The sequence below is a fragment of the Podarcis vaucheri genome (assembly GCF_965113315.1).
Source record: "Podarcis vaucheri genome assembly, chromosome: 7".
NCBI classification, from domain to species: Eukaryota; Metazoa; Chordata; class Lepidosauria; order Squamata; family Lacertidae; genus Podarcis; species Podarcis vaucheri.
In genome coordinates, this window is record NC_138765.1 from 42,054,980 (window position 1) to 42,081,287 (window position 26,308).

A 26,308-nucleotide genomic window follows, 5' to 3' on the forward strand; every position below is an offset into this window, starting at 1 on the left:
CAATCTTCACCGTGGAATGAAAAGCCAACTAATGAGGCTGCAGAACTACGGAAATCCAGGGAGGGCAACAGTCCCTGTGAAGTACCATTCATAAAGGAAGGCTAAGGGCAACCCGCCGCCCAGCCAATCACAAGCATGCACTCTGCCGCTGTTCTTCTGAGCCTGAACTGCTAGTAAGTAGGTCCGTTTGCTAGCTGCGTGTTTGCAGTAGATGAGAGAGCACCTTGGAGGGTGGGGTGAGTCCCTGGATTTAACTGAATAATACCTTTTATTTTTGCGCATTCTGGCAGAAGGGGGCAATTGGAGGGTGAGAAATGGCTCCTTGCCATGCCTGTGCGTTGGTGCTTTTGAAATAGACACCTTGGAACACCCGGAATCACCTGTAACGTAGCAACCCTGTGCAAAAATACACGAACCGAAAGTAGGCGAGGAGGCTGCTGCTTCCTTGAAGCGGAAACGGGCTCCGTGAGTGGGCGCGCAGGGCGCGTGGAAGGTTGCCAGGGCTGTGGGCGGGCTTAAGATGCGGGCGGTGGTGGAGTCGTCTTGTACACAACCAAGGCGGGGAATTGCTGGCTTGTGTACCTTTGGCTTTATGTTCTGGTTTCAGTGGTAACGTTAACCAGGGGAAATGCAGGACGGACATTGGGTCTGACCTACGAGAAGCGGCAGTTCCGTAAGGCTCAGGTGGGTCCTTTCGAGTCCGGGGGGCTGGCGGCGTTTCTTCTGTGAGGATAGATAGAGGGATTGCAGCTTTATCCCTACAAACTCAAAAGGCTGTGAGGCTGTGATGGGATTTTATCTCTCTCTACCTATTTCGCTCTGAACTTTGTCAGCGCTTCTAGGGTTGGAAACTTCCTTCTCATGGAACTGTGAGCTCATCCACATTGGAGTGTGATGTGGATTTGAGGTTTAAATATTTCCGTGTCCAATTAATATAGAAACATAGACCATAAGGATCATCTAAGTGCAACCCCCCCCGCCCCCGCAATGCAGGAATCTTTCACCCAACATGGGGCTCAAACTCACAACCCTGAGATTAAGAGTCTCAAGCTCTACCAAGATATCTCTCAGTTTATTATTATCATTTCTTCACATCCAAGTGGCAGCCCTTATTTTACACCCACTAAATATGGATTTTCCCGATTCACAGATATTCTGAGAAGGGAAGAAAATCCAATATAAATCCACATATTGCCCAACATTGGATCCACTAAAGAGTGTGGCTGGCTGGCTGTGGGTTGTTGGGTTTTTGTTACATGCGTGGTGACATTTTGCTTGGTGACATCTATCACTGCCACCCCCACCCATTTCTTGGTTGTTGATGGAAACATATTTGTTGTGTTTTTCTTCTTAAAGCAGCTCTTTTGTGCAGAACTGCTCTTGCACATAGCAACTGCATTAAGATTTCAGCTTTATTTACCCTGGCAGCCTTACATGATGGGAGGCTCCGAATCCTGGCCTGGCTTGGAGCCAGGCAAATCTGGTATACTGTATAAGGAAGCTGTATTTCAGTCATAATAATAATTGGAGTCAATCAGTGTCAATGGCCAAAAGTGGGATTAGCAGGTAGAATCATAGAATCATAGAGTTGGAAGAGACCACAAGGGCCATCGAGTCCAACCCCCTGCCAAGCAGGAAACACCATCAGAGCACTCCTGACATATGGTTGTCAAGCCTCTGCTTAAAGACCTCCAAAGTAGGAGACTCCACCACACTCCTTGGCAGCAAATTCCACTGTCGAACAGCTCTTACTGTCAGGAAGTTCTTCCTAATGTTTAGGTGGAATCTTCTTTCTTGTAGTTTGGATCCATTGCTCCGTGTACGCTTCTCTGGTGCCAGCAATTGATCAGTGGTGCCTGCAAAAATCTCTGCAGGATCAGCTCCACTCAGCAGATCCTTGCCAAAGGCACCTGCAAGCCCCCTTGGGCGGGGTTTCTTCCTTTGAGTTCAAGTGTAGCTGCAGGGGAAGAAAGGGAAGAGTCAGGTGTGTGTTTACAGCTCCTGCTCCTGCTTCTTCCCCTTGAAGTTGGGTCAGCCAGCATTGTGGTCAGGTGAGTGGGAGGTCGGCAGCTGCACCTGCTTGCCAAGGGGGCTCACAAGGGCTGGGATGGGAGCTCAGCCTGGCAGCCAGATCCTATTCCCTAGCCCTCCCCTACAGCTTCATTCAGAGGAGCTGCCAGTGGCAAAGTGCTGCCTGCTCCCTAAGAGTCATCCTAAGTCCAAGAGGAGCGGCTGGGGTGGGTTTGCTTCCACTACTGCCTGCGGACGAGCAAATCTGATGCTTTTGTATATCACTGTGTTTGTTTGGTGTGGAGAGGGCTTGTGTGGGCCTTGTGACTGACAGCACCTCTCCCCTCGTGGGCACCACATGGCAGCGCATGCAAACCACATGGGTTGTTAACAGCAAGCCTGTGTATTTGTGTAATGATCGCTGTTACTACCATTATAAAATTATAAAGGAAACACTGCTTTGCTGCTTACAACAGTGAGTGCTTGCGCGCGCACACGCGCGCACACACACTACTCTTACGATGTGTGAGTGTGAAACAGCCGCACATGCAGAGAGACACAGAAGAAATCAAAGAGAGACAGCGTGCTGTGATTGACAGATACACCACTTCAGCAGGTGCTGAACTTAAAGCCAAAGGTGTGTGTGGCAACAAGTGATACAGCAATGATAAAAGCCATCTTTATTGTGTGCTGCTTTCTGCGCTGTGTGGCCCCAGCACATGACACTCCAAGACAGTGACGGCAGCACGCACACAGAACCACTCTGTTTTAGAGGCTGTTTTCTATAGAAAAAGAGACCTGCTAAACTAAGTGTCTTCATTAAGGTTAATGGCTCTGGTCAAGTCTGTTAAGTATTTATTTGCAGGGGGCTGGTTGCTACAGAATTTACTAACTGGAGATGCTTCCAGAAAGGGGGCAGGTATGTCCTCCTCACCTGGCTGGAGGTTATCACATTGGTGAGCATCAGCGAATAGTCCCAGGTGACAGTCAAATCTTGAACTGGGCTAGTAAGAGACATGGGGTACTTCCAGTCTGTTGATATTTTGAGGTGGTCTTCGGTCCCATACCAGCAGGTTCAGGTTGTGTGGTTAGAGTTGATTTGGTGTTCTTGCTTAATACACTTGCTCCCCACTCCAAAAACAAAACAAAAACAAAAACCGTCACACTTATTTGTGATGAGGGACCAGGAAAGGCACACTTTCTTGATACAATATTGTACAGCCTCCCTGCAAGCAAATCAAAATGAATGCTCAACAAACAGATTGTCAGCAACCACAGAGACTGGGGCAGCGAAGAGGGGAGCTAGGAACCTCACAGGGGAGCAAGATCTCTTGGTAGTATTTGTGTTGTGAGCCCTTCCGTCTTATAGTCAGGCTGCATGTGCGGCTACATAAAATCATATATCGCAAAAAAAGACGCCACTGCCTCTAGTGACCTTTATTCTAAGGAAAACAAACCTGAAAAATGTGCTGGCACCCCTGAAATATCTCATAGCTTCACAATTGGGTGCATGTAACGTTTCAACTCTGGCAATAAAATACATCAATGCTAAATATATGTGCTTGGAACAAAGTTCTGCTTATTGCTACAGAATGTGTTTAGGACTGTTGCCTTGCTGTCCCATAATTCAGCTTTGCATTCAGTTCAGTGTGAAGGAGCCACATTACTCTGGCCAAGCTAAGTGTACTGTTGCCATTCTATCCAAAAGAGGAGTTCTGCACAGACTCTTGATGTAAATTCGGTGGTCTAACAAAGTTTAGAGCCTTAGCAACAGAGCACTTTAGAAATGCTTTGCATGCATATTATCATGTTGCAATTCTTACAAACAACTGTGTAAGGTCAGTAAATACTTTCCCCTATTGCAGATTAGTTCAGGGGTGGCATTGCATAAAAGCCATAAGTCAACTGAGGGCAACTCAATCTGTGTTCCAAGAGTTCTGCTGGTGAATGAGCACAGTCCTGCATCGTGCAATTCCAGGGGTTAAAACCAGACAGTGTTCCAGAGTCCGGCCTCCCTTGACAGCCTCCCTCCACCCCCTGCTTAATTTTTTTATTCAAAATTAAAACAAAACATATCATCCAGAAACATATAATCCTTATCCCCCCCATTTTTCCTCCCTCCCCCTACCCTCCCACACAAAACCCACCCACCCTCACCCCCTCTGGCTTCCCTCAGTTCCAGTCTTTGATTTCTCTGAGAATGCTGTTTTCTGCATGTTACAAAGTTGTATAGATCCTCAAACTATTTAGCTGATTATTATCAATAAAAAGTTTGTGAATGTTTATTCAAAGCCAGCCAAGGAGTCCAATTCGCTTTGTTGCGTCTTCAAATACTTTGTAAAGGGTTCTCATTCATCTTTAAAGTCACAGTTATCCTTGTCCCGTAGCTTATATGTCAGTTTTGCCAGTTCTGCATAGTCCATCAGTTTTTCTTGCCACGATTCTTTACTTGGGGTTTCTTCAGTCTTCCATCCTTGTTCTATTAGAACTCTCATGGCCATTGTCACACATATGAAGATGTTTTTCAGTTTTTTTGGCAGATCTATCCCTACAATCCCTAACAAAAATGCTTCAGGTTTTTTAACAAATGTTAAATGGAACATTTTCTTCTATTCGTTGTATATCATTTCCCAAAATTACATTACAATCCCACCACATATGATAAAATGTCCCCTCCTTTTCCTTACACTTCCAACATATATTTGAACTAGTTTTGTACATTTTCCCTAACTGCACTGGTGTTGTGTACCATCTGTATATCATCTTCATGTTTTTGGCAAGTATTTCCAAGACCAGGATAAACAATAATGGTGATAATGGGCATCTTTGTTTCGTTCCTTTTTGGATCTTACAATCATCCATTATCACCTGATATATAATTAATTTGACTTTTTATTCTGAATACCGTATTTTTCGCTCTATAACACGCACCCGACCATAACACGCACGTAGTTTTTAGAGGAGGAAAATCCGTAGGCATGCCACCCGTAGGCATTCCCTCCATAACACTCACAGACATTTCCCCTTACTTTCTAGGAGGAAAAAAGTGAGTGTTATGGTGCAAAAAATATGGTAGATTGCTCCTATTCCTTTTAAAAACTTAGAACCACTTCTGATTTATTCTAACAGCTTTATCATGAATTTCCAAGAAACATTATCAAAAGCTTTTTCAGCATCTATAAACATCATTGCTGCTTTCTTTTCATTTTTAGCCTCCAAATATTCTATTATATTCAAAATATTCCTTACATTCTCCTTCATTTGTCTTCCTGGTAAAAACCCTGCTTGATCTTGATGTATTCATTTAATATTTTTTTAATCTATTAGCTAGAATATTTGCAAACAATTTGTAATTGTTATATAACAAGAAGATAGCCCTACAGTTTTTAATTTGCAGCAAATATGTGTCTTGTTTTGGAATCACTGTTATATAGGCCTGTTTCCATGTTTCTGGGATTTCGCCTGTGTTCAATATTTCATTCACAACATCTTTCAATGGGTTCACTAATTGTTCATTTAATTTCTTGTAATATTTTGCCGTAAAGCCATCCGGGCCTGGAGACTTGCCATTTTTAGAGCTTTTTATTGCCTCAAGTAATTCTTGAATTGTTATCTGGGAGTTAAGAATGTTCCTTTGTTCTTCTTTTAAATATGGCATATTGCTACTTCTGATGTACTCTTCTATCTTAAATGTTTTTTCTTTCCCTTGTCTATACAGCTCAGAAAAATATTTAACAAATCCTTCTCTTATTTCCTTCAGCTTGTCTGTGATTCTGCCATTTATGTTAATTTTTTTAATGGAGTTCCTTTGTTCACTTTTTTTCAACTGCCAGGCTAACAACTTCCCCGGTTTATTTGCTTGCTCAAAATATTTTTGTTTTACTCTTTTTATTTTCCAACTAATTTCCTCGTTTATAATCATTGAATATTGGGTTTGTAATGTTTTAATTGCCTATTTTACTGCCTCTTTATTTGCCTTGTTTGGCAGCTGTTTCTCCTTTTTCATATTTTCCTCTAATATTTCTTTTTTCTTTTTCTCTCTCAATTTCCTTTTAAATGAGTTTTGTTGTATAAAGAGTCCTCTCATTACAGCCTTGCTTGCATCCCAGACCGTCTGTAACTTTGTTTGCCCTTGACTGTTTATTTCAAAATAATCTGTCAGGGTCTTTTTTGCTTTTTCAACAAATTTTTGATCATCTAATAAATCATCATTTAATCTCCATCGAAAAGAGATTTGGCTTTCTTTTTGTAGTTCCATAGTCAGGGAATTATGGTCTGAAAAGGTTCTGGGACTGATTTCAAATTTTTTGACTCTTGTTTCCAATTCTTTGGAAAGCCATACAGAATCTATTCTCGAGCTGCTATCATGTACATGGCTGTAAAAAGTATACTCTCTATCAAACATATATCTCATTCTCCAGATATCTATCAGCTTTAGATTTTGAGTCATGTCAAAAAATGTTTTTGGCAGTTTACCTTCTTTGGTCTCTTTTTTCCTGGCTGATCTGTCTTTGTCTAAAGTTGGAAGTCCATTTAAGTCTCCCATTAAAACAATCTTTTGATCTGCAAATTCAAGAAGTTCTGATTATAGTTTTTTTTGAAAAAAATGCTTTTTAGGTGCATAAATAACAACCAGTATCACTTTTTCTCCCTGGATTTTAATTTGTATTATTAAATTTCTGCCTTTTTCGTCCTTCTGAATCAATTTGGGTTCAAGTGCACCCCCTGCTTAATTATTAATGGCATTGCCAAAGGAGATGGAGCTGCTGCTGCTGCTGGACCATCTCCAAGCCCCGTTCAAGGTTAATTGCAGGCCTTTCCTCTGCAACTGAACTCTCCTGGCATCAGATGTTACACAATCCTTACTGCTTATCTTTGCCAATGCCAACCTTTGCACTGAAAGGAGCTACTTGTGTTTCAGGCATCTGAGTGGGCTGAAGATTTCGATGGCTGGCCCAATGGCTTGGTTGCTCCCTCTGATCCTGGCCTCCTGGGCCACCGTTTTGACAGCTGAAGGTAGGATTTTAGATTTTTTATATATAAAAAAATTATTCAAATTTGCAAACAACCATCAAGCAAACAAATAAAACAATTATCCATGCTTAGCTTTTGCCTGGATCTTTAATGCTCTGTGTCTGAGCGTTTGTTTTCTTTCCCCCGAGATTTGTCCATGGGAACCCGCTCTTTACAGCTGAATTGGAGCAAATTCGTGGTTTCCACAAATTGATATTTGCTCCAATTCAGCTTTAAAGAGCAGGTTTTTGTGGAGAAAGTGGCAGGATGGGGGGAAAGGGCACTTGTACACGAAGCTTTAAATCATAGAATCTTAGAGTTGGAAGGGACCCCAAGGGTCATCTAGGTCACTTAAAACCTCCAAGCAAGGAGAGTCCACCACCTCTCGTGGGAGTCTGTTCCACTGCTGAACGGCTCTTACTGTCAGAAAGCTTTTCCAAATGCTTATTCGGAATCTCCTTTCTTGCAACTCAAAGCCATTGGTTTGAGTCCTACCCTCCAGAGCAGGTATGGTTCATGCCTAGAAAGAGTGGAGGAAAGGTACATGTGGAGAAGTCCTGCCAGCAGCTCATCAAGGCAGCTGGAGGTGAGGGTCAGGCAGTTTCCTAACTCCATCATCCCAGGCACCTTCTTCAGAAGTGGAAATGCTGCGGTGGGGGAAGGGTTTGAAGGTCCCTGGGCTGTGTGTAACTCCGCCCTTCCCTGGGGCCTTGACTTGGGGGCAAGTGATGGCTCTGGTAGCTATTTCCCTCTAATATCCATCCTTCTAGACCTCTGGCTTATTGAGCCAAACAATATTTCATCACCCAACAGGTCTCTGTGATCCCACAGCTTTCCCGTTCAGCTGGAGCCTCAGGTCTAATATGGCATCATGGCTCCACCTGACAACATGGAAAGCTTTGGAAGTGGGCATTTTGGGTTCCTGCCTCAGCTGCAAGGTTGCCCCACTTCCAGTTATGGCCTGTGAGGCACATTAAGCCCCCAAACCCAGGATTAGAGATGGTAGCAGAGGAGGACACTGAGGTGCAGAAGGGGAGCTTCATGCGGGCCAAGCTCACTTGGGGGAACTTAAACTGGGAACTCAGCTACACAGTTGCAAACAACAATAGCAAAACAACGTTTTAAATGTGCTGTAAAGTGAAATATACAAATGTGACACTAGATGGTGAGAGTGAGCTGTGCAAAATTCTATGTATTTTTCAAAACTTTTTTTTTTAAAGCATTTTCATGGCGTTTTTTTATATGTGTGTAGATTCCACCTGGGATGTAACTCTGCTACCAAGACAAAACTTGCTAAACTGAGACAATTCTTGTTGTTTTGTATGCTGAAGCCCTAATAGGTTGCATTTACAATCACGTTCATGCTGCCAAGTCACACGGTCTCTTCCCGCTGCTGTTGACGCCCAGGATTAAAATATGATCAAAAGGAACACAGAGGGAGGGAGGGGAAGTTACTAAGCAAATTGTGCAGAATAAAAGGGGAGGTAAAAGAGAAGGGGGGGCGTACAATCCTCCTGCTGAGAGGGTGGAAGGGGAGCTGTGGGACTGTTGTTAAGAAAACACCCATGGAGAATACAAAGCCAGTGCTCTGGTTGTGCAGGAAAATTCCATTGGAGGAAATAGTTCCCCGGAGGGAATCCCAGATAATTACACCATCTGCACTCAGTTCTCAGCCAGGAGGAATGAGAGGGAGAGAGAGAGATTGGGAAGTCCTGTGTGGGTACACATACTAAGCTTTCAGCAGCCAACAGTGTGATGAGGTGGAGGAAACGCAAACAGTGGTGTCCCCATTGACCAAGGCAGAGATATTAGTAAGAGAAGATTTATTTCAAAGACAGTGATTCTTGGATCAAGTTGAGTGTGGACAGGGGTGGGGTGGGGACTAGTGGCACACATGCCATACTTTTAAAGCACATTTAAATCATGTTATTTCTCCCGAAGGAATCCCAAGAGTTGTTCTGCTGCTGGGAATTGCAGCTCCGTGAGGGCTCTCCCAACAACTCTCAGTACACTTAATAAAATATAGTTTCCAGGATTTTTTGGGGGGCGGTGTAAATGTCTGGTGTGTACACAAGCTAGGTGGCCATTGAGTCTTCCTCTAATTTATGATTTGATTAAGTAGTAAAAAGGTACATTAAGTCAGTCAAGGATATCCCCAAAGGAGAAGTTCTGCCCGGCTTGCGGAAAGCGGAGCTTGTGCTGCCTTTGCCCGCATATGGCCAGAGCAGCATTGCTTCAGGACTCCCAGGCTTTTCCAGATGTGAAATCTAACCCTGCTTCTGACACCGGAGAGCTGAATAGTTAGCATTTGGAAGCTTGGAATTCTGCAGCTTCTGTGCAGGAATAGCAATGGTTCTCTGACTCAGACATTTCTGTTCGATGCACACACAGGCCAAAATCCTTCTCCTCCACAAGTGCTTACCAAGAATGGGAAGCTCCAGGGCCAGCAGGTCCAAGTCAGTGGTGCTGAGAGAAAGGTGGATGTTTTCCTTGGAATCCCCTATGCAAAGCCACCTCTTGGGTCATTACGGTTTTCTCAACCGCAGCCGGCAGAACCTTGGAGCAATCTGAGAGATGCAACTTCCTACCCACCAATGTAAGTCAAGTGCAGGGGAAGTTGGGTCACCCCAAAAAAGTATTACCTGCTGTCATGGGATTGTTAGAAAAGTTGACCTAACAGAACTTGCTAACCAGGCTGTAATTTTCTGAATGCCCTCTGGATATGAAAATCCCCTTGATCAAAATTAGTGTTACTTTCGCCACTTTCCAGTCCTCAGATAATGGAGGTTCATCTGAGGGATAAATTACATATTTTTGTTAGAAGATCAGCATTTGAGGTCTCTTGGGTGGATGACATCCAGACCCCACAATTTCTTATCTTTTATTTTTTTTTATTAGGTCTATCTAGACCAGGGGTAGTCAACCTTTCTATATCTAACGCCCACTAATGCATCTTTTCTTGATAGTAAAATTTCTTTACTGCCCACTAGTGCTGCAGTAACATGTGGCGTAGAACCCCCTACCGCCCACCTGGAATCCTGAAATGCCCACTAGAGGGCGGTAGGGACCAGGTTGACTACCCTGATCTATAGTATTCTAGACAGTGTGTGGCATCTGCAAACTTTACACCAAGCGGGCAGGTTACCATGCACTCTGCATGCCAATGAGAAATCTAAGTATTTATGTCTCTAATGATTGAATCACCCCCTACAAGGATCCCCCCTGGCTTTCCCCCCAAGAAATTGTTCCCTTTTAAGACAGTATTTCCCTCTCCCCCCCCCCCCAAGTGATGCTTTGCTTCCCCAGGACGCGCCCCCCCCATCCTCCATGAAACAAACTAGCTTTTAAAACAAACTAGCTTTTAAATGGTTTTAAACTGACCTGAAAGCTGAAACTTGTGCCCCAGCAAAGGGAGGGCAACAGTCAGCTAGTCAGAAGGCTTGTCTTAGAGGCTTGGTGGCCTTTGTTCAGCAGCACCACTTAAGGAAAAGACTATATCAGATCAGGCGGGGACAGGCTGCCGCCCTGGGTTTTAGTCCTTTGTTGGCATTCTCCAACAAAGCAGTTCACCAGAATTGCTTCCCTCCATGCATTAAGTCATGCAACACTTTGCTTCCTCTCTGCTCAGTTGGTGTTTGCTGACAGTCAAACATGAGAAGCTTTTTTCGCACTGTGTGTACTGAATTAGTTTATTTCTTTTATTTGCTTTGTCAAGGTGTCTGCAGGATCCGGAAGTGGGACAAATGCTGTCAGATATGTTTACTAACAAAAAGGAAAGGGTCTCTTTGAGTATTTCTGAGGATTGTCTGTACTTAAACATCTTCACCCCGGCTCGTTCTGACAAGAACAGCAAGTTACCAGTAAGCCATGTTCTTCTTCAGGGATTTTCACACCCTATTATGTGTCTTGGTCAAGCAGCCTGCCAAATGTAGTCCACAGCTATATAAACATACAAAGCCTTAAACAGCTCAGGATCCAACTACTGAAGGAATCAGAGAATCTTAGAGTTGGAAGGGGCCCAAGGGTCATCTAGTCCAACCCTCTGCAAGGCAAAAAATCTCATCCATGACAGATAGCCATCCAACCTCTGCTTAAGAACCTCCAAGGAAGGAGAGTCGAAAACCTCCTGAGGGAGACTGTTCCACTGTTGAACAGCTCTTACGGTCAGAAAGCTTTACCATAAACTTTCCTTTCCTGCAATATTGGTTTGAGTCCTACCGTCCGGAGTACGAGAAAGGAAGCTTGCTCCCTCCTCCATGTGGCAGCCCTTCAGATATTTGAAGATGGCTATCATATCTCAGTCTCCTCTTTTCCAGGCTAAACATACAGGTGAAGCATGACATCAAACCCACTCTGAACATTTTATCTGCCTCTGGTGGGGCCGGTAACCCAGCAGGAGCCCCAAATTCTATCTTTTGCTTTCAGGTGATGGTCTGGATCCATGGAGGAGGATTACTGGTGGGTGCTGCATCCACATACGATGGGTCTGCGTTAGCGGCTTTTGAAAACGTGGTGGTGGTGGCGATTCAATACCGGCTGGGCATTCTTGGTTTCTATAGGTAAGATGTTTGTCCCAAGCTCCTTCAAGACTGTGCCTGAAACGTGAGTGGAGCAGAAGGAAAGGTCCCCACCCGGATGTTCCTCTCAGGGATTGGATGGACAGTCCCACAGGCCACCCTTGCTGCTTTCCTCCCTCATGGGGGACAGAATGGACTGCTTAGTGGCAACCAAAAGCTTTCCACAGTCAGTGCTGGAGTGCCACGGGGAAAACGGAGCCTGCCTTTCCCACTGCTGACAACACACTGGAGCCTCAAACTGGGATCCCTCTCCGTGGGGACAGGGCAGGAGGTAGGGCGAGCAGGCAAAGTGCCACACTATTGAGACCACATTGTGCATCATACCATCAAGTGACCACGGGTGGTGGCCCTTTGCAGGTGGTGGCCAGTAGGAGGCTGCTGGAGGCTTCCAGGGCTGGATGGAGGGGCACAAAGGAGCTTGGACTGTGCTTTTTTAGGATTACAGCTTTCGTGTCCCTGTTCTGCTGTCACAACAAGCTGTGAAGTAGAAGAGGCAATAGACCTCTGGCCTGAGGCTAAGTGGGGATTTGAACCTGGATTTCAAGCCCAGGTCTCTCAGACTGGCTGTCAGTGACTGGGCAAGTGGAACTTCTATTCAGATACTCACATCTTCCGCAGCACCCCTTCCTCCCCTCCAATGTGCATGTGGTCAAATCTAGACACGTCCAGTGAGATATCATTGCTTCTGGAGAGGCTGCTTCATTTCAGGGTAACCAGATTAAAAGGAATTATTGCAGGGCATTTTCTCGTTGCATGCCCATGGGTAGGTTTTGTATTGTGGCTGCTTTTCAAAAAGTTAATCAGGTTTGGCAGATCTTCTGTCTGTGCACCATGGGGGAGGATGCTGTGCTGCATCTACACCCACCCACCCCTCTCAGGCTAAGATTGGATTGCATTGTTCCTTGTCAAGACCTCTTAACACCTGCATGCGGGCATAACATTTGAAACAGGGTCTCTGCAAGTAAAGATTCAATGCATATAAACACAAGTTGCACTATGAATTTCTGGATGATATATGGGGTGTGGGTTGTGTTGCTCTGGCCCACGTGTGTTGCATTTGACATGCAACACAATACTGTCGTTGTATGCAAATGTTACAGCTGTCTACACATGTCCAGGATGACAGGCATGCTGTGTGGGGTGGAACATTACCTGAACTGGTTTAGTATTGGCAACAGATATTAGGACAGCCTTAGGACATTTGAAGGAAGGAAAGTTTGTAGTTCAGCTAGGAGAATCTCTCCTTTTGATTTGCTTTTCAACAAAGTGAAAAGAAGGAATGTTGACTATTTCCTTTTGTAGATGTCTTTTTTTCTGAATCCCCAAATACCACCTGAGCCTATCATTTCTGTGCTTCTTTTTCATTCCAGTACTGGTGATGAGTTTGCACGTGGAAACTGGGGCCTCCTGGATCAAGTGGCAGCTCTCCAGTGGGTCCAAGAGAACATTGCAGCCTTTGGAGGAGATCCTGGATCAGTTACTATATTTGGAGAGTCTGCAGGTGGATTCAGTGTTTCTGCCCATGTAGGTTCATGGGGATCATAACATGTCCTATTTAATTTATAATTATTTATGATTCATTTGTTTATTTTTTGTTCATAGAATTTCCAGGCCTTCTATTGCAAGTGATTAGCTATAAAACTTAGCAAATATTACATTTGTTACATTGCTCCATAAACCTAAGATTAATAATGTGAAGAAACTATCCTGAAAACAACTCAAGAGAGTGTCTTAATTGAAACGTTGCATTAAAAAAAAACTGGAATAGGAAAGCTTATAAAACAAAATGGGCAACTGATATTGAAGGCAATTATTTTTTTGCAAATTCATGTGACTCTGAAGCAGTTTAATTTGAGAATAAACTTATAGTTGATTTCTATTACTCAGATAGAAATTGGAAAAAAGCATATTTAACCTTCTAACAGTCAGTGGTTCTCTAACCAGCCCCGCCCCCAGGCTCTGAACAGGCAGCCCTCTTTAGGGAGGCTTTTAATGTTTAATAGACTATTGTATTTTAATATTCTGTTGGAAGCCGCCCAGAGTGGCTGGGGAAACCCAGCCAGATGGGCAGAGTATAAACAACAACAACTACTACTACTACTACTACTACTAGTAGTAGTGAAATGTGAGATGGGGTTCAAGGCCTGGCCCTTCTTATGAGGCAAGCTGGTGACAGCTGTTTCATACCCTCCAATATTTCTCCAGTGAAAATAGGGATGCCCCATTCCATAAAGATAATCTTACTATGTAAACCTCACACATCTTCCTGGGTTGCCCCAACCACTCTGGGTAGCTTCCAACATGTATAAAAACACAATAAAACATTAACCATAAAAACCCCCTTCCCTTTACAGGATTGCCTTCAGATGGCTCAGGAGTCAAATAACTCCATACCCTCCAACATTTCTCCAATGAAAATAGGGACAGCCTAAGGAAAAGAGGGACATTCTCGGGTCAAATCAGAAACCGGGACGGCTTCTCTAAATCAGGGACGTCCCTGGAAAATAGGGACACTTGGAGGGTCTGCTGTTTGGGGTAACATTCAAAGGGCAACAAATGGTGTCACATGCCAAGGAGGCTGTCTCTCTGGGGGAGACCATCCCTCCCTGCTTTGGTGGGGAACAATTGAACCTAGGCAGGTTTGAAGTGTGTCAGAATTGCTAATCATCCACATTAAGGGTCAAAGTAGCTAATGCGCTGATTTTCAAACTTCCTTTCGGCAGACCTTCAGAATATCGGAGTGGATTGCAGACCACTCACATAGTTAATGCAGGGCTCTGGCCCAGTGTGTTGGGGCCCACTGTTGCTCCCCTTAACTGAGGGTGTGCCATAGTTCTGCCACTCTCACCTGTGCCTGCACTTTGGAGGGATGTGGCCTAGGGTGAAGGCGGCATTACAGATCTTCTCGCTGAGGAGACCCTGAGGAAGTCCAGCAGCCCTCAAGAGGAATGCTTGGACATTGACACCCTTTTGGAAATAGGAGTGATATGGCAAGGCCCTGACTGGGATGTCTGTTTTCCTGCTTCCCTTCTCAGGTCGTATCTCCTCTGTCAAAGGGTTTGTTCCACAAAGCCATCTCTGAAAGTGGCGTTTCTGTCATGGAGGCTCTCACAAAGGTTAATCCACAAAAGTTTGCAAAGGTCAGTGTGTGAAAATAGCCCTGGTAACATGGACGGAATTGGCAAGGGAGGGCAGCTAGAGCTGAGCATGTGTGCTGGTCCAAGGAGCTGTGTTGCACTTTTTAAAACAAAAAAACCAAAACATGAAGTGGCCTGTTTCTTAGAGTGACATGCAACTGTCTCAGGGTTCTTACACCTGTCTCAGGATGTTGGGCCCCCCCCCATGTGTTGCATACTTAGTTCCATGGCGTTGAAGCATTCTCCTCTGCCCTCTTCTGCTCCTTTTGTTTACACCTCGCTGTGTCCACACAAGTATTAAAAATATTTGTGCTTCTCCTGATGGAGCAGAACAGCCTGTTCTTTCTGACGCTCAGCCAGGACTGGTTTCTTTCTCATGGTTGCAGAAAATTGCTGCGACTGCTGATTGTCCGACATCCAGCTCAGTTGAGATGATTCGTTGCCTCAAGGGAAAGACGGAGAACGAGATCCTACAGACGACTCTCAAGATGGTAAATGTGCTGCAATCTGATGCTGCCCTCTGCCTAGATAGGGAGATAAAAGTATTGATAGAGGTTAAGGAATCTCAGAGTGGAACTAAATGTAGAGATGTTGTTAATAATAATAATAATAATAATAATAATAATAATAATAATAATAATAATGGCACAATCATTTTTACTCCTCCTATCCCTGTTCCATCACTGCATGAGAACTGACTATGCTTAGTGGCCATGAAATGTTACCAGTTGGGAGGTGGGAAGCACTACAGGTAAGGGAGCAGGGAGAGAGTAGAATGCTCTGCGTGAGTGGAGCTCCTCACACCTTGGAGCCTGTCCAGCAGTCTGGCAGCACAAGCCCAGAAGAGAAGCTGCTCCTGCAAATGTCCCACTGGTTGTTTAATCTGCTTCCTTCCAAGGCAGTGTTCTTCTGGGGCTTTGCCCTCTTCTGCCCTGTGCACAGCTTTCCTGTGTGTAGGACAATTTCTCAGTGATTTATGTCTGCAGACCTTTAAATAGGAAAAAGACCACGTGACACCTGTCTTCTCCCCTTCCTGTAATTGCAGGATTTCACCACAATGCATCTTGGCTCAGAAGAAGAAGTGAGTAAATCAATGGGATGAGGATGGCCTGAGGGGAGGGAAGCGAGTGAAGAACACTTACCATGAGAACAGGCACCAACAGAAGCCAACTGGGGGCAGCTCTAAGCCTGCTTCTTTTCCAAACTGCAGGCAAGAGTTCTCTGCACCTCAGGATCCATAAATGAAATCTGGATGCACACTTTTATGTGGCTGGATGCCACCCACCCCCATCTGTGTAAAGATAAGAGTCATGTCCCTTCTGCATCTGCCCCCACCTACTATTGGCATTGGCTCTCAAGCTGAAAAAGACTTCCCAGCCCCATTTTATAAGATGTCCTGTAATCTTGTTGATGTTAAGTACCAGCATCCTAGTTCTTTTTTCTTTTTAATGGAACCAGACCTTTTTGTAATAATAATTATAATTTAATAATAATTTATTATTTATACGCCGTCCATCTGGCTGAGTTTCCCCAGCCACTTTACAGGCGTGGCCTAACTTAAAATGTTCGCTGGTGCCCCCAAAATGGAAACCACCCCTCCTGACATATCTGGCTCTCCTCTGTGCATTAATGATACCTCGGCTCCACCTGCCTAGCTGGCCCTGTGCATAGAACAGGGAGCGTTTCTGAGGAAGCAGCCTTGGGTTTGAACTTCCTACTTAGCAAGCTAAACTTTGCTCCCACACATGGCTACCTCTCCCTGTGTCATTGATGCCAAAGGGCACCACTGGGAATTGCGACTCTGGGATAGATAAGCTACAGTTCCCAGGGATCTTTGGGAACGGGGAAATGTGCTTCTAAGATACGGGTGTATGTATGCAGCCTGAGATAGTCATCTTGTGCCATTTGATGCTGCAAAACCTTCACTTCTTGCCACTGATGGAGAGGTAGTCTTCTGCGGAAGACAAAGCCTAGGACAGTAGCTCCTAGTCCAGCTCCAGTCTCACAGAACAGCCCATGGAGCCCCACCCACCTGGCTAAACAGAGCCAGCCTGGTCAACCAGGGCTGGCCCTTTTCTCATGTACTCTTCATGGCATTGACCCTTTGACCAGCAAGGGTGTGGGCCACAAACAGGCTTCACCACAAGAATGCCTCCTGCCTTTCAGAGCAAGAGGAAGAGCAGAACATCGGACATATTTATGTTAGGCATAAATGAAAGTTCCAGCCCTGAAGACCGAAGCAAAAGCAAATAACTGATTTTTTTATTTATTCTCCCCTCCCTCCAGCACACTGTGTTCTACATTGCAAGTGTTGATGGTGTATTTCTTCCAAAACACCCCAAGGACCTCCTTGAAGAGAAAAGGATTAATAATGTTCCATTCATCATTGGCGTCAATAACCATGAAGCAGGATGGATTATTCCTAGTGTAAGACATTGTGTCTGTATTTTCATGCACCTTTCTGGAGCCCCCTAGTGCTCACATCTAGAACTAGGAGCTCTGCTTCTTCTCCTCTAGATGCTGCAGTTGCCGGATGCCACCAAGGGGCTTGACAGAGAGACGGTCACTCTTGTGCTGCGCAGCTCAGAGCAAATCTTGGTAAGGGGCTTTCTCAGACTGATTGACTTTCTAATGTCATTAGCTGTACTTCCCCAAGTGAATTGTTGCTTGGGGTGGCAAGGAGGGGCTTTTTGGAGGTGCTTGATATCCACTGGCAGCTTTCTGGCCGTCTAAAGAACTCTTTTCAGCATCTTCATCAAGGGGATGGCAGGGAAGGGAAATTACAGGGTTCCCAGCAGAAGGGAATAATGTGGTTCAATGTTGCTCTTGTCCTTGATCATGGGGGAAGCTACGTTTTCAGTAACTCTTCCTGCCTTTATCTGCCCATTGCAGGGTGTTGCTCCGGAGCACGTTCCTATAGTTGCCAATGAATATCTGAAGGATGTTAGCGACCCTGTACAGCTCAGGGACAAACTCCTCGAGCTGCTAGGAGATGTGGTATTTGTTGCTCCAGCCATCCTAACAGCGAAACTCCACAGAGGTCAGTTTGCTGTCAGAGTTGCTGCATCACAGGTGGCCTTGACTGGGCCAGTAGAAGTGAGCTAGCTGCTCACTAGGAATGGGGCATAAATTGGGTTTCATTGGGATTTTAACATGAACCTCACCAATTCACACTTTCTGAAACAAAAGTGAAACATAGCTAGCCTTCAAAATTAGCATTTCTCCCAATTTTGTGATGCAATTTCCCCACCAAATAGTGTGTGCATCTGGGGAAAGTTTGAAGAAAAAAAATCTGTATATTAGTGAATACACATAAAAATGCATTGTATTAGGGAAAATTGCTTGCAAAAATTTGTTATTAGGAGAAACTTGCACTAAAATGCTTGTGGGTTTTCATGAGGACTTCACACAAAAATTGCAAAAATGTGGAGCACCTTCCTCCTGAATTGATTCCCCCCTCCACCCAAGATGTCTCCACTCATGACAGCTGCAGATGCTGAGCCCAGGTTTGTTGGTGTGTGAAGCATTTATTTGCTTCCACCGCTGAGATGCTGGCCTTCAGCATTAACTCTCTCAGAATGGCCATGCAAGCATTTGGTTGGGGTAGGGGGATGGAGATTACTTTCTACCAGGAACTCTGGTTTTCAGTTTGAAGTCTGGGAAATAGTGGGTATGCTAGTTGAGAGAATATCCCCTGGAACCTCCACATGGAAAGAAGTCAAGAGTATGGGTGAGTCCCAAGAGTTACTGAGCCCAAGGAAAGGTTTTTCTTTCTGGTTTTGTATATAACTTACCGGTATGTGCTCCAAACTCAAGGTCTGAATCCTATGAAGAGTTTTTAAGTGGAGATGAAAGCATTTTGACAGAGGCTTCACTTTCCTTGGATGCACACATACTATTTTTTTGGTCCCTGTTATGTACTGAAGTTCTCACCCTGGGCCAGCAGGGGGATACTGTAGATAGTTATGCAAATGAAGGATCAAAAGTGACGTTCACTGATTGGATAGTTTGTATGCAAATGAAGGATTGAAAGTGACGTTCAGTGATTGGATAGTTTCAGAAAGTTGCAACAGTTACATTGTTCTGGAGCTCTATATATGCAGGCTGACTGAGCTCTTCAGTTCAGTTCTGTCCAGCTTACAAATAAAGAGCTGCTTTGGAAGAATCGCTATGTGGTCTGATATGTTCGCCCACAACTTAACAGTCCCACTGTCACCTCTGGTTTTGGAAACAATTAAAAACTCTTCAAAGCCTCTTTCTCCCGAGAGATAAAGTGAAGTGAACACCTGCCCCACAAGCTGTGATCCCCCTTCAAACTGTCATCAACTCTCTGAAAAATGACTTCCGGTTCCAGTTCCAAAATCAAGAGTGGGCAATTAGAACTGGCTCACAGACTGAATCCAGAACCTTTCCCCCACAGCATATCATTCTGGACCTAAATGAAAAGGTTTCTGTAAATAAATAAATTTAAGGTTTCCTCCTGTCTTCTTCCACCAGCTACTCACTCAACATGTTGCTTTATGTTTATTTTGGGTAATGTGCCAGAGAATGCCCCCTTCTAACAACATCTTTGGTTTTTTCCAGATGCTGGCTACCCATCCTATGTGTATGAATTTCAGCACCGTCCAAGTTCATCCTTGGGCTTTAAACCGGACTATGTTAAAGCGGACCATGGTGATGAAATTTGCTTTGTCTTGGGGAAGCCTTTCTTAGCAGGTGAGGTGCTTCTGCTCTCTAAAACTTTTTACATTTATATTTTTAGCAATTAATGATATTTTGGTTTCGTCTGCACATGATGGCCATGTAATCACATCTAAACAGGATGTTCAAACCTCCGGATTGCTGGTGGTCACAGAGGGGCTGTGGGTGGCTGCATTTTGAAGACTCTTAAATTGTTGTCAAAGGCAGATCCACATGCAATTTGTTAGCAGCAGTCAGATTTTAAGGTTGTGAAGGTATGAGCCACTGTCGCCAATCCAACACTTCCCACCCCTCTCACTTCTGGTCCTGGCAGCCCAGGATTGATTGCATGAGTGACTCTCACTGAGCCTAAATGGCAAGAGGAGTGAAGTTATGGACGAAAGCTGCAGGAGCTCCATTTTCACCAGGCAGTGAAGCTCTTTCGAAGCATGTCTCCCTAATCTATAGGACTCCTTAGTGAGTATCTTGTGACTCCAGCTGCAATCAAGCAGAACAAAAGTGACCTACACTATTGGCCAGAATTATGGAAACTTTTTGGGAAAAGTGTATTTCTGAGGTTTGATGGCTCATAACACCACTTTTGTTGAGTAATACCATAAAATTATATATCATTGGAAAGATAATTTAATGAAGAATGCAGCAAAGTTTGTTCAGTTATCTGTACTCTATCAAAAGTTATAGCCAAATAACCAGAAAAAGGAAGCACAACTTGCTTAGGTTGATATGCAGTAACTTTCCTTCCTTTGAATGTAGCCAATGAGCATGTTAGGGAACTGGTGCCAGAGAAGGGGGAGAGAATGGGAACGTACCGGGAGAAAGCTCCTTTAAATAAGCAGCTGCTCTTCTTCGGAAGAGGAGGGTGACGAAGGGCTGTCAGGAGGTAATGAATCTGAGAGGGGGGAGGCACTTCTGGGGCCACGTCACTCTCGTTAGAGAGGAAGGAGGGGGGCCGGGCTTCGGAGGTGGTTATGCTGGTCAAAACCGAAAGCAGATCCAGTCGGGACAACTGACCCGCCATGATTGAGTCGAACTTTTGAACTGCTCTGTAAATAGCTTCAAAGAGGCAATAAACCCTGTAAATATGCCTGGATTCCCGGACTCTTATCTTCGCTAGCACTCACAACTCATTGCTGACAGAGCATGAGTGTTTAGCGAGCCAATCAGGTGTTATGAGCCATCAAACTTTGGAAATGCACTTTTCCCAAAAGGTTTCCACAATTTTGGCCACTAGTGTATTAAGGGCTAGGTGACCTGTAGCAATGTATAGGAATTTTATATAACTCATTTTTTCTGTTGTCCCCATAAAGAGCCACTCTGTGTGTTATGAAGCTATTATTGTTACGCAAGAGAAACTGAATTATTTCTGTATGCAGGCAGAGCATAAGGAGGAAGGGTTCATAGCATTAACACTCTGCTTCCCCATTAGGTTTCCAAGAAGATCTCCAAAGCCTCGTCTTTGGTTTCACAGAGAGCAAGTAATCCTCCAGACCACCAGCCACCCAGTCCAATAACAATATTTGATATCGCTCCTTTGTTGTGATTTTTATTATTGTGATATTATTATTGTATTGCATTTTTGTATTTGGTATACATAGAAAAGGTAAAAAAGGTAAAGGACCCTTGGATGGTTAAGTCCAGTCAAAGGCGATTATGGGGTGTGGCGCTCATCTCACTTTCAGGCCAAGGGAGCCGGCATTGGTCCACAGCTTTCCGGGTCATGTGGCCAGCATGACTATACTGCTTCTGGGGCAGTGGAACACCATAGTTGTATCCAATGGGTGAAATTCAGCGAAGCTTTACTAAGAGTAGATACACTGCAATTATTAATTTACTCTGAGTAAAAGTTGAAAACTATCCCATAATCTTTAAAAATGGCTTACATCTGTATTTTTGTCTCTTGTCTGCAGGTGATGCAACAGAGGAAGAGAAAAGACTGAGCAAAACGGTTATGAAATATTGGGCTAATTTTGCTCGCAGTGGGTGAGTAATAGAATAGAATGCTGATGTTGTGTTACTGTAGTATAGGCCTTTTTGAACCAGTGGGTGCATTTTGAATTTTGAGAGAATGTTATGGGCACAAGTCACAAAATGGCTGCCATGAAGGTGTGGCATAACATAAATGGCATAACACAAAATTAGACCACAGTCATGGCTCCTTTACTCTCTCTCACACATACACTCCTCCAGGACAACCTATTGCTTAGCATGTGAAGCCAGCTATTTCCTGCTAGCCCTCATTGTGGAGATACAGCTGGTAAAGGCAGAATAACCCTGTTTTTTTCCTCCAGTGTCAATCCTACACTAAAGTCTAGGCTGCCATCAGATACCCATTTACCTGGGAGTAAGCTCCATTAAACATTTACTTTGAAGGAGACATATAAACCCTTGTACTGTAAGTGAAAATACAGCAAATTCTTAATGAGGGCCTGGCCTCCAGCTCCTGCAGAACAGGAGACATATCTCTGCCTCTTTGAAAAAATTTCACCATTTGAATTTGCCATTCTGGGTGAGGAATTATTTAGCATTCACACACACTTACTCTGTAGTATTTGCAGTAAAATAACTTCTAGGGAGGGCCGGCCACAGAAAAAAACGCATCCCTGTTGCTGGAGGAAATGGAAATACAAACTACGGAGATTTCAAGGACCACTAGAAATACATAAGTGAAGAAAGCACACTAAAGGCAAGTGGACATTAGCAGCTGTTTAGGACCCTGGGGATCCTTACTGCATGGAGGTCAGACATCTCATTTATCAATCATAGGTCTGACTTCACTTGGCAGATGGAAGATGCCATGCTGGCTCATTTCAGACAAATTACTTAAAAGGATGGCTGCACATTTTGGTTGATAACTTTTTTTGTAGGAAGGTCAGAGGCTACCTAAAAAAAAAAAAAAAGATTGGAAGTTTGGAGTCCAGGGACTCCAACAAGAGTGTTTGCACATGAGGGCTGGTGGCCCCTGTCTTAGAAGATCACAGGATGAACATAAGCCAATAGTGAGATGCAATTGCTTTGAAAGCTAATGCAATCTTAGGCTTCATTGACAGAATCATGTCCAGATTGTTGAAAACCATATAGAGTTAGTCTATCCTGCATTAGCTAGGCAGCACCTGTAGTCTAGTGTCCAGCACTGGGCGCTACATTTTAAGGACATTGGCCGGCTGGAGGTTTTGGGGGTGAGTGACCAGGGTGGTGAGATATATGTTCTATAGGCTTAAGGATTTGTCCATGAAGCAAAACCCCTGACCCACAATCAGCGCCATAAAACATAGGTTTGCACAGCAATATAGGCAGGAGGGTGCAGTGGGAAGAGCAGGAGCCTGTTCAGTTGGCTTGTGTGCCTTGTCAGGAGGTCAGAGTCCTACTTCCAGTGAAATGACCCCAAATTGTCCCACCATCACCCACAAGAGTGAGCATATTTGGGAAAACAGGTCCTGTATGAAGCTGATGGCCTCTTTTTATGTTTTCTAGGAACCCGAACGGTGCTGGCCTGGTGAACTGGCCCCGGTACGATGCGGCTGAACAATACTTGGAAATAGGCTTAAAGCAGAAGCCGGCAAAGAAGCTGAAGGAGCAAGCAGTTAACTTTTGGACCAAGATTTTACCTGAAAAAATAGCTGAAAGCCAAAGGCGAACTGAATTATAAACCCTTAACCAGGCTCAGGTTGCTCCAACACAGGAGATACTTTTTTGTTTCACTGGAAATGATTTCACAGAGAATTGTTATCCACAGTTTGACGTTTGGTCAGTTATTGTCCATTGTTCACCAATTTGTTGACCACTAACAAAATATATAGATGGGGTTCTGATTACATTTGCAAGCTTCATAACTGAATGGCTTATTTTAGGCCCACAGGCCTGATGAAGCGTCCTCATTCTGCCCACAAGACCTTCCTTCCTTCCCTACAGCTCCATTAAGCATGATATGTCAGGTGCAGGGCAGGTAAAAGCCTGGGAGGGGAGGAGGTTCCCCAGCACAGCTGATTGGTGGCACCCACAATCAGCTGGTGTTTGGGTTTTGTTGAGCCTCTTGCAAAGCATTCCACAGAGTCAGTGTGTGGCAAGGGGCTTGCGAAGAAGGGCTCTTGCAAGAACTGTGCCGTCCCCTTCATCCAGCTGAGACACTTTTGAGTCGCAAGGGGTTCTATTCCACCCCAAGGGCCACATGCCCACATGGGAAACTTCTTGGGGCTGAGAGCTTTCAGAGGAGGAACTGGGACTGGAATACCCACCCTTATTTATTTGGCCTGCCAGGACACCCTCTCACTCCCTCCCCCCAAAAGACTCCTCACCTTCAGCCTCTTGAGATTCCTTGAGATCTGCCCCATGAGGTCCATGATGGTCTGCGTGCTTGGCCACGCCACCTCTGTTGAGACAGGGAAGCCTCTGTATAAAAAGAGTCGGCCTTTGAGGTGCCACCAGGCTTTTTGCAGACAGGGAGCTGCTGCCCAGGGCGTTTCCTAGTCTTGCCTCTTTCGGTGCCCATGAGCTCCATGGGTGGTAGAGATGGACCAAGCCTAATAAATATCATTTAAAAAAAAGAGAGATGGCCCAAGCCAACTCTCTTCGCCGTGAGCGAAACAACCCCAATGAGTGAGGCGCTGATGCCCACCTTGGCCCTGTTTTCCGAGTCTAAATACCCATTGCAGAGCTGCTTAAACTCTACCGCAGGAAGGGAACCTCAGGGAGGTCAATCACCACCCAACCACCCCTCCCATCAACCAGGCACCCTTTCCCAGGCAAGGGGGCAGCAAGGAACTGTGGTGTTATGGCCCCCCTTCTTACTTTGGCCACGGGGTGGACAAGGAGAGTCTTGAGAGGAACAACGGGGCTTAAGGGGGAGCTCTCCTTCCCAAGCAATTTAAGCCGCAGCCACTGCCCCTTTAGCTTCAGGAACACGACCAGGTCTTTGAGAAGCAGGACGTGAAGGCCTAAGAGACACACACTGAGAGAGAGGGGGGTTGTTGCTCACCTGCTCCACTTACCCCGAGGAAAATATCAGGGTGTCAGGCTGCAGAATCAGACCAAAGGTCCCACAGGTCAGAGGGACAAAGTATGACGGACCAAATCAGGCCCTTGCACCCATGTAGCCCATGTGCGTTTCAACTGCTAAGGCTCTACCTATTTTAGGGATCATGTTCTAAAACTGCTTGGTTCTTTTAATTTTTTTGAAAGATGCCTGAGGTCCCTTTGCTTGGTCTGTCTAGTTCAGCCTTGTCTCCTCTGGTCGGCAGCAGTGGCTCTCCAGCGCTTTTAGACTCAAGAGACCCACAGCCCACAATGAGAGGTCACTTGAAAGAAGGGCAAAAGGCGGAGGGGAGGCCTTACCTGGAATTCCACGGCCAGCGGGTGGCTGCTGTTCTGCAGAGACCTGGCATCCAGCCAATTCTGGTAGGTGCCTAGTTGATGTTGGTTCTCCGCCTGCCTCAGCCCGCTCTTCATGCTCTGGAGGATTTCCTCGCACTGGTTGCGCGCCAGGCAAAGGCGCTGGTGCTCCCAGGTCAACCCTGAGTGAAGGAGGCACAGAGAGAGAGGGTGAGAGAGACAGCGGGACTGACAGGCTGCTGGCAAAGTTGGCTTTGTTTTATTAGTTTGAGACTCACAAGGTGATCACAGAACAACTAGGAACAAAGCAAACAAGTCTGAAAGGCAGATGAGCAGCAGCAGCCCATTTTTCTCCCAAAAATGCTATTTTTATTCCAAACAATCCCAATAGTTAATGGCACACAATGCCTAAAAGACTGGTGAAAAGTCAGGTCTGTGCTAAAAGTCTCTGCTGTCTGGGGTTGATGGGAGATGGGGAACAAATTCAAGATGCTGGAAATGCACCCAAGGAAGGGAGCACCCAAGGGTGCTGGTGTGAGTGCCACTGAAGGAAGGTGTGTATTTTAGGGCTGAGTGAAAAAGGATCTCCCAGAATTCCCCATCCTATTTGTGGTTGGTGAAAATGGAGGTGGGGAGCATTCTCTTGAATATTTGGGATGGGGGAGATGGTAATTCTGCTGCAATTTGGATGGTGACAAAAAAGGAAACACAGGAAATTCTTGGGAAAACTCCCTGGGAAAATTGCTGGCTTATGTAACACCCAGCATGGGATTTAGAAAGCTCAAATAATCCAGGAGCATCTTTAAAACCTGGGCATGCCTCCGCTCTAGCCCGTGACTTTACCTTCTGTGCAACCAATACCACACTGTGCAACAAGAGGGTAGAAAACCGTTCTCTGGACCGACAAGTAAGCCAAATAAATTTCTCCAAAGGAGCAAGACAGTTCCCGTGTCAAAGGATCAAATGAAGACAGTTATTCAAAGAAGAGGTTTCCTAAGTCATTGGATCAGATGAAGGCAATTATTCAAAGGAGAAAGAGGTTTCTCTGAAGATGTCCACAAAGTCAACTAATCTGAAGGCTTTTCAACTGATCCAACTGACAGGGCTTCCAACTGACACAAGGATCATTTCATTTTTTTTATAATAATTTTTATTGCATTTTTTCCAAATTACAGAAAGAACAAGAGGAAAGGCAGAACAGAAGAAAAAAAAGAAAAAAGAACAGAAAATCACATCCATTTCAACAGCCTATTTCAAATTTCCATTGGACTTCCCCACATCTCCCGCATAATGCATTCTTGATAATAAAGTCATCAGCAAATTATACCCTTATTTCGTGTGTTTCTTTATATTTTCAGTTGCAATTTAAGTTTAAATCTCTTATTCACCATTTACTCTAAAGATATAACATGATGTCATTTTTACCCATTTAAACTTTGATTCTTTCACAAATGTTATCAATTTCATAAATAATTAAATTTCATTGCTGGGGCTAACGTTCCAAATCATACGACGTCTTATGTTTCATACAACTTATAATACTTT

At 44.7% G+C, this 26,308-nt stretch overlaps 2 protein-coding genes across 8 annotated transcripts; one reads left to right on the top strand and one right to left on the bottom strand.

Annotated features, from left to right (window-relative positions):
- Positions 1-23,252, top strand: LOC309537471 (fatty acyl-CoA hydrolase precursor, medium chain-like). Of its 4 annotated transcripts, none has more exons than XM_082232340.1 (15): positions 1-173; positions 6,932-7,026; positions 9,415-9,619; positions 10,739-10,883; positions 11,449-11,582; positions 12,971-13,124; positions 14,636-14,740; positions 15,124-15,228; positions 15,783-15,818; positions 17,024-17,164; positions 17,255-17,335; positions 17,630-17,777; positions 19,322-19,453; positions 21,346-21,418; positions 22,910-23,252. In XM_082232340.1, the coding sequence occupies exons 2-15, from the start codon at positions 6,957-6,959 to the stop codon at positions 23,082-23,084; spliced, it is 1,704 nt and encodes a 567-aa protein (XP_082088466.1). In that variant the 5' UTR covers positions 1-173; positions 6,932-6,956; the 3' UTR covers positions 23,085-23,252. The 4 variants fall into 4 exon arrangements, with proteins under 4 accessions (XP_082088466.1, XP_082088468.1, XP_082088467.1 ...); XM_082232342.1 differs by lacking the exon at positions 1-173 and adding an exon at positions 189-236; XM_082232341.1 differs by lacking the exon at positions 1-173 and adding an exon at positions 506-684 and having other exon boundaries at positions 15,783-15,815.
- Positions 14,849-25,631, bottom strand: LOC309537503 (uncharacterized protein). Of its 4 annotated transcripts, none has more exons than XM_082232403.1 (5): positions 25,573-25,631; positions 24,767-24,945; positions 24,224-24,369; positions 23,731-23,824; positions 14,849-15,261 (listed from the first exon to the last, which is right to left on the bottom strand). In XM_082232403.1, exons 1-5 carry the CDS (start codon positions 25,578-25,580, stop codon positions 15,221-15,223), a joined length of 468 nt encoding a protein of 155 aa, XP_082088529.1. In that variant the 5' UTR covers positions 25,581-25,631; the 3' UTR covers positions 14,849-15,220. The 4 variants fall into 4 exon arrangements, with proteins under 4 accessions (XP_082088529.1, XP_082088531.1, XP_082088530.1 ...); XM_082232405.1 differs by having other exon boundaries at positions 23,731-23,804; positions 25,573-25,595; XM_082232404.1 differs by lacking the exon at positions 14,849-15,261 and adding an exon at positions 21,431-22,318.
- Between the last annotated feature and the right edge of the window lie 677 nt (positions 25,632-26,308).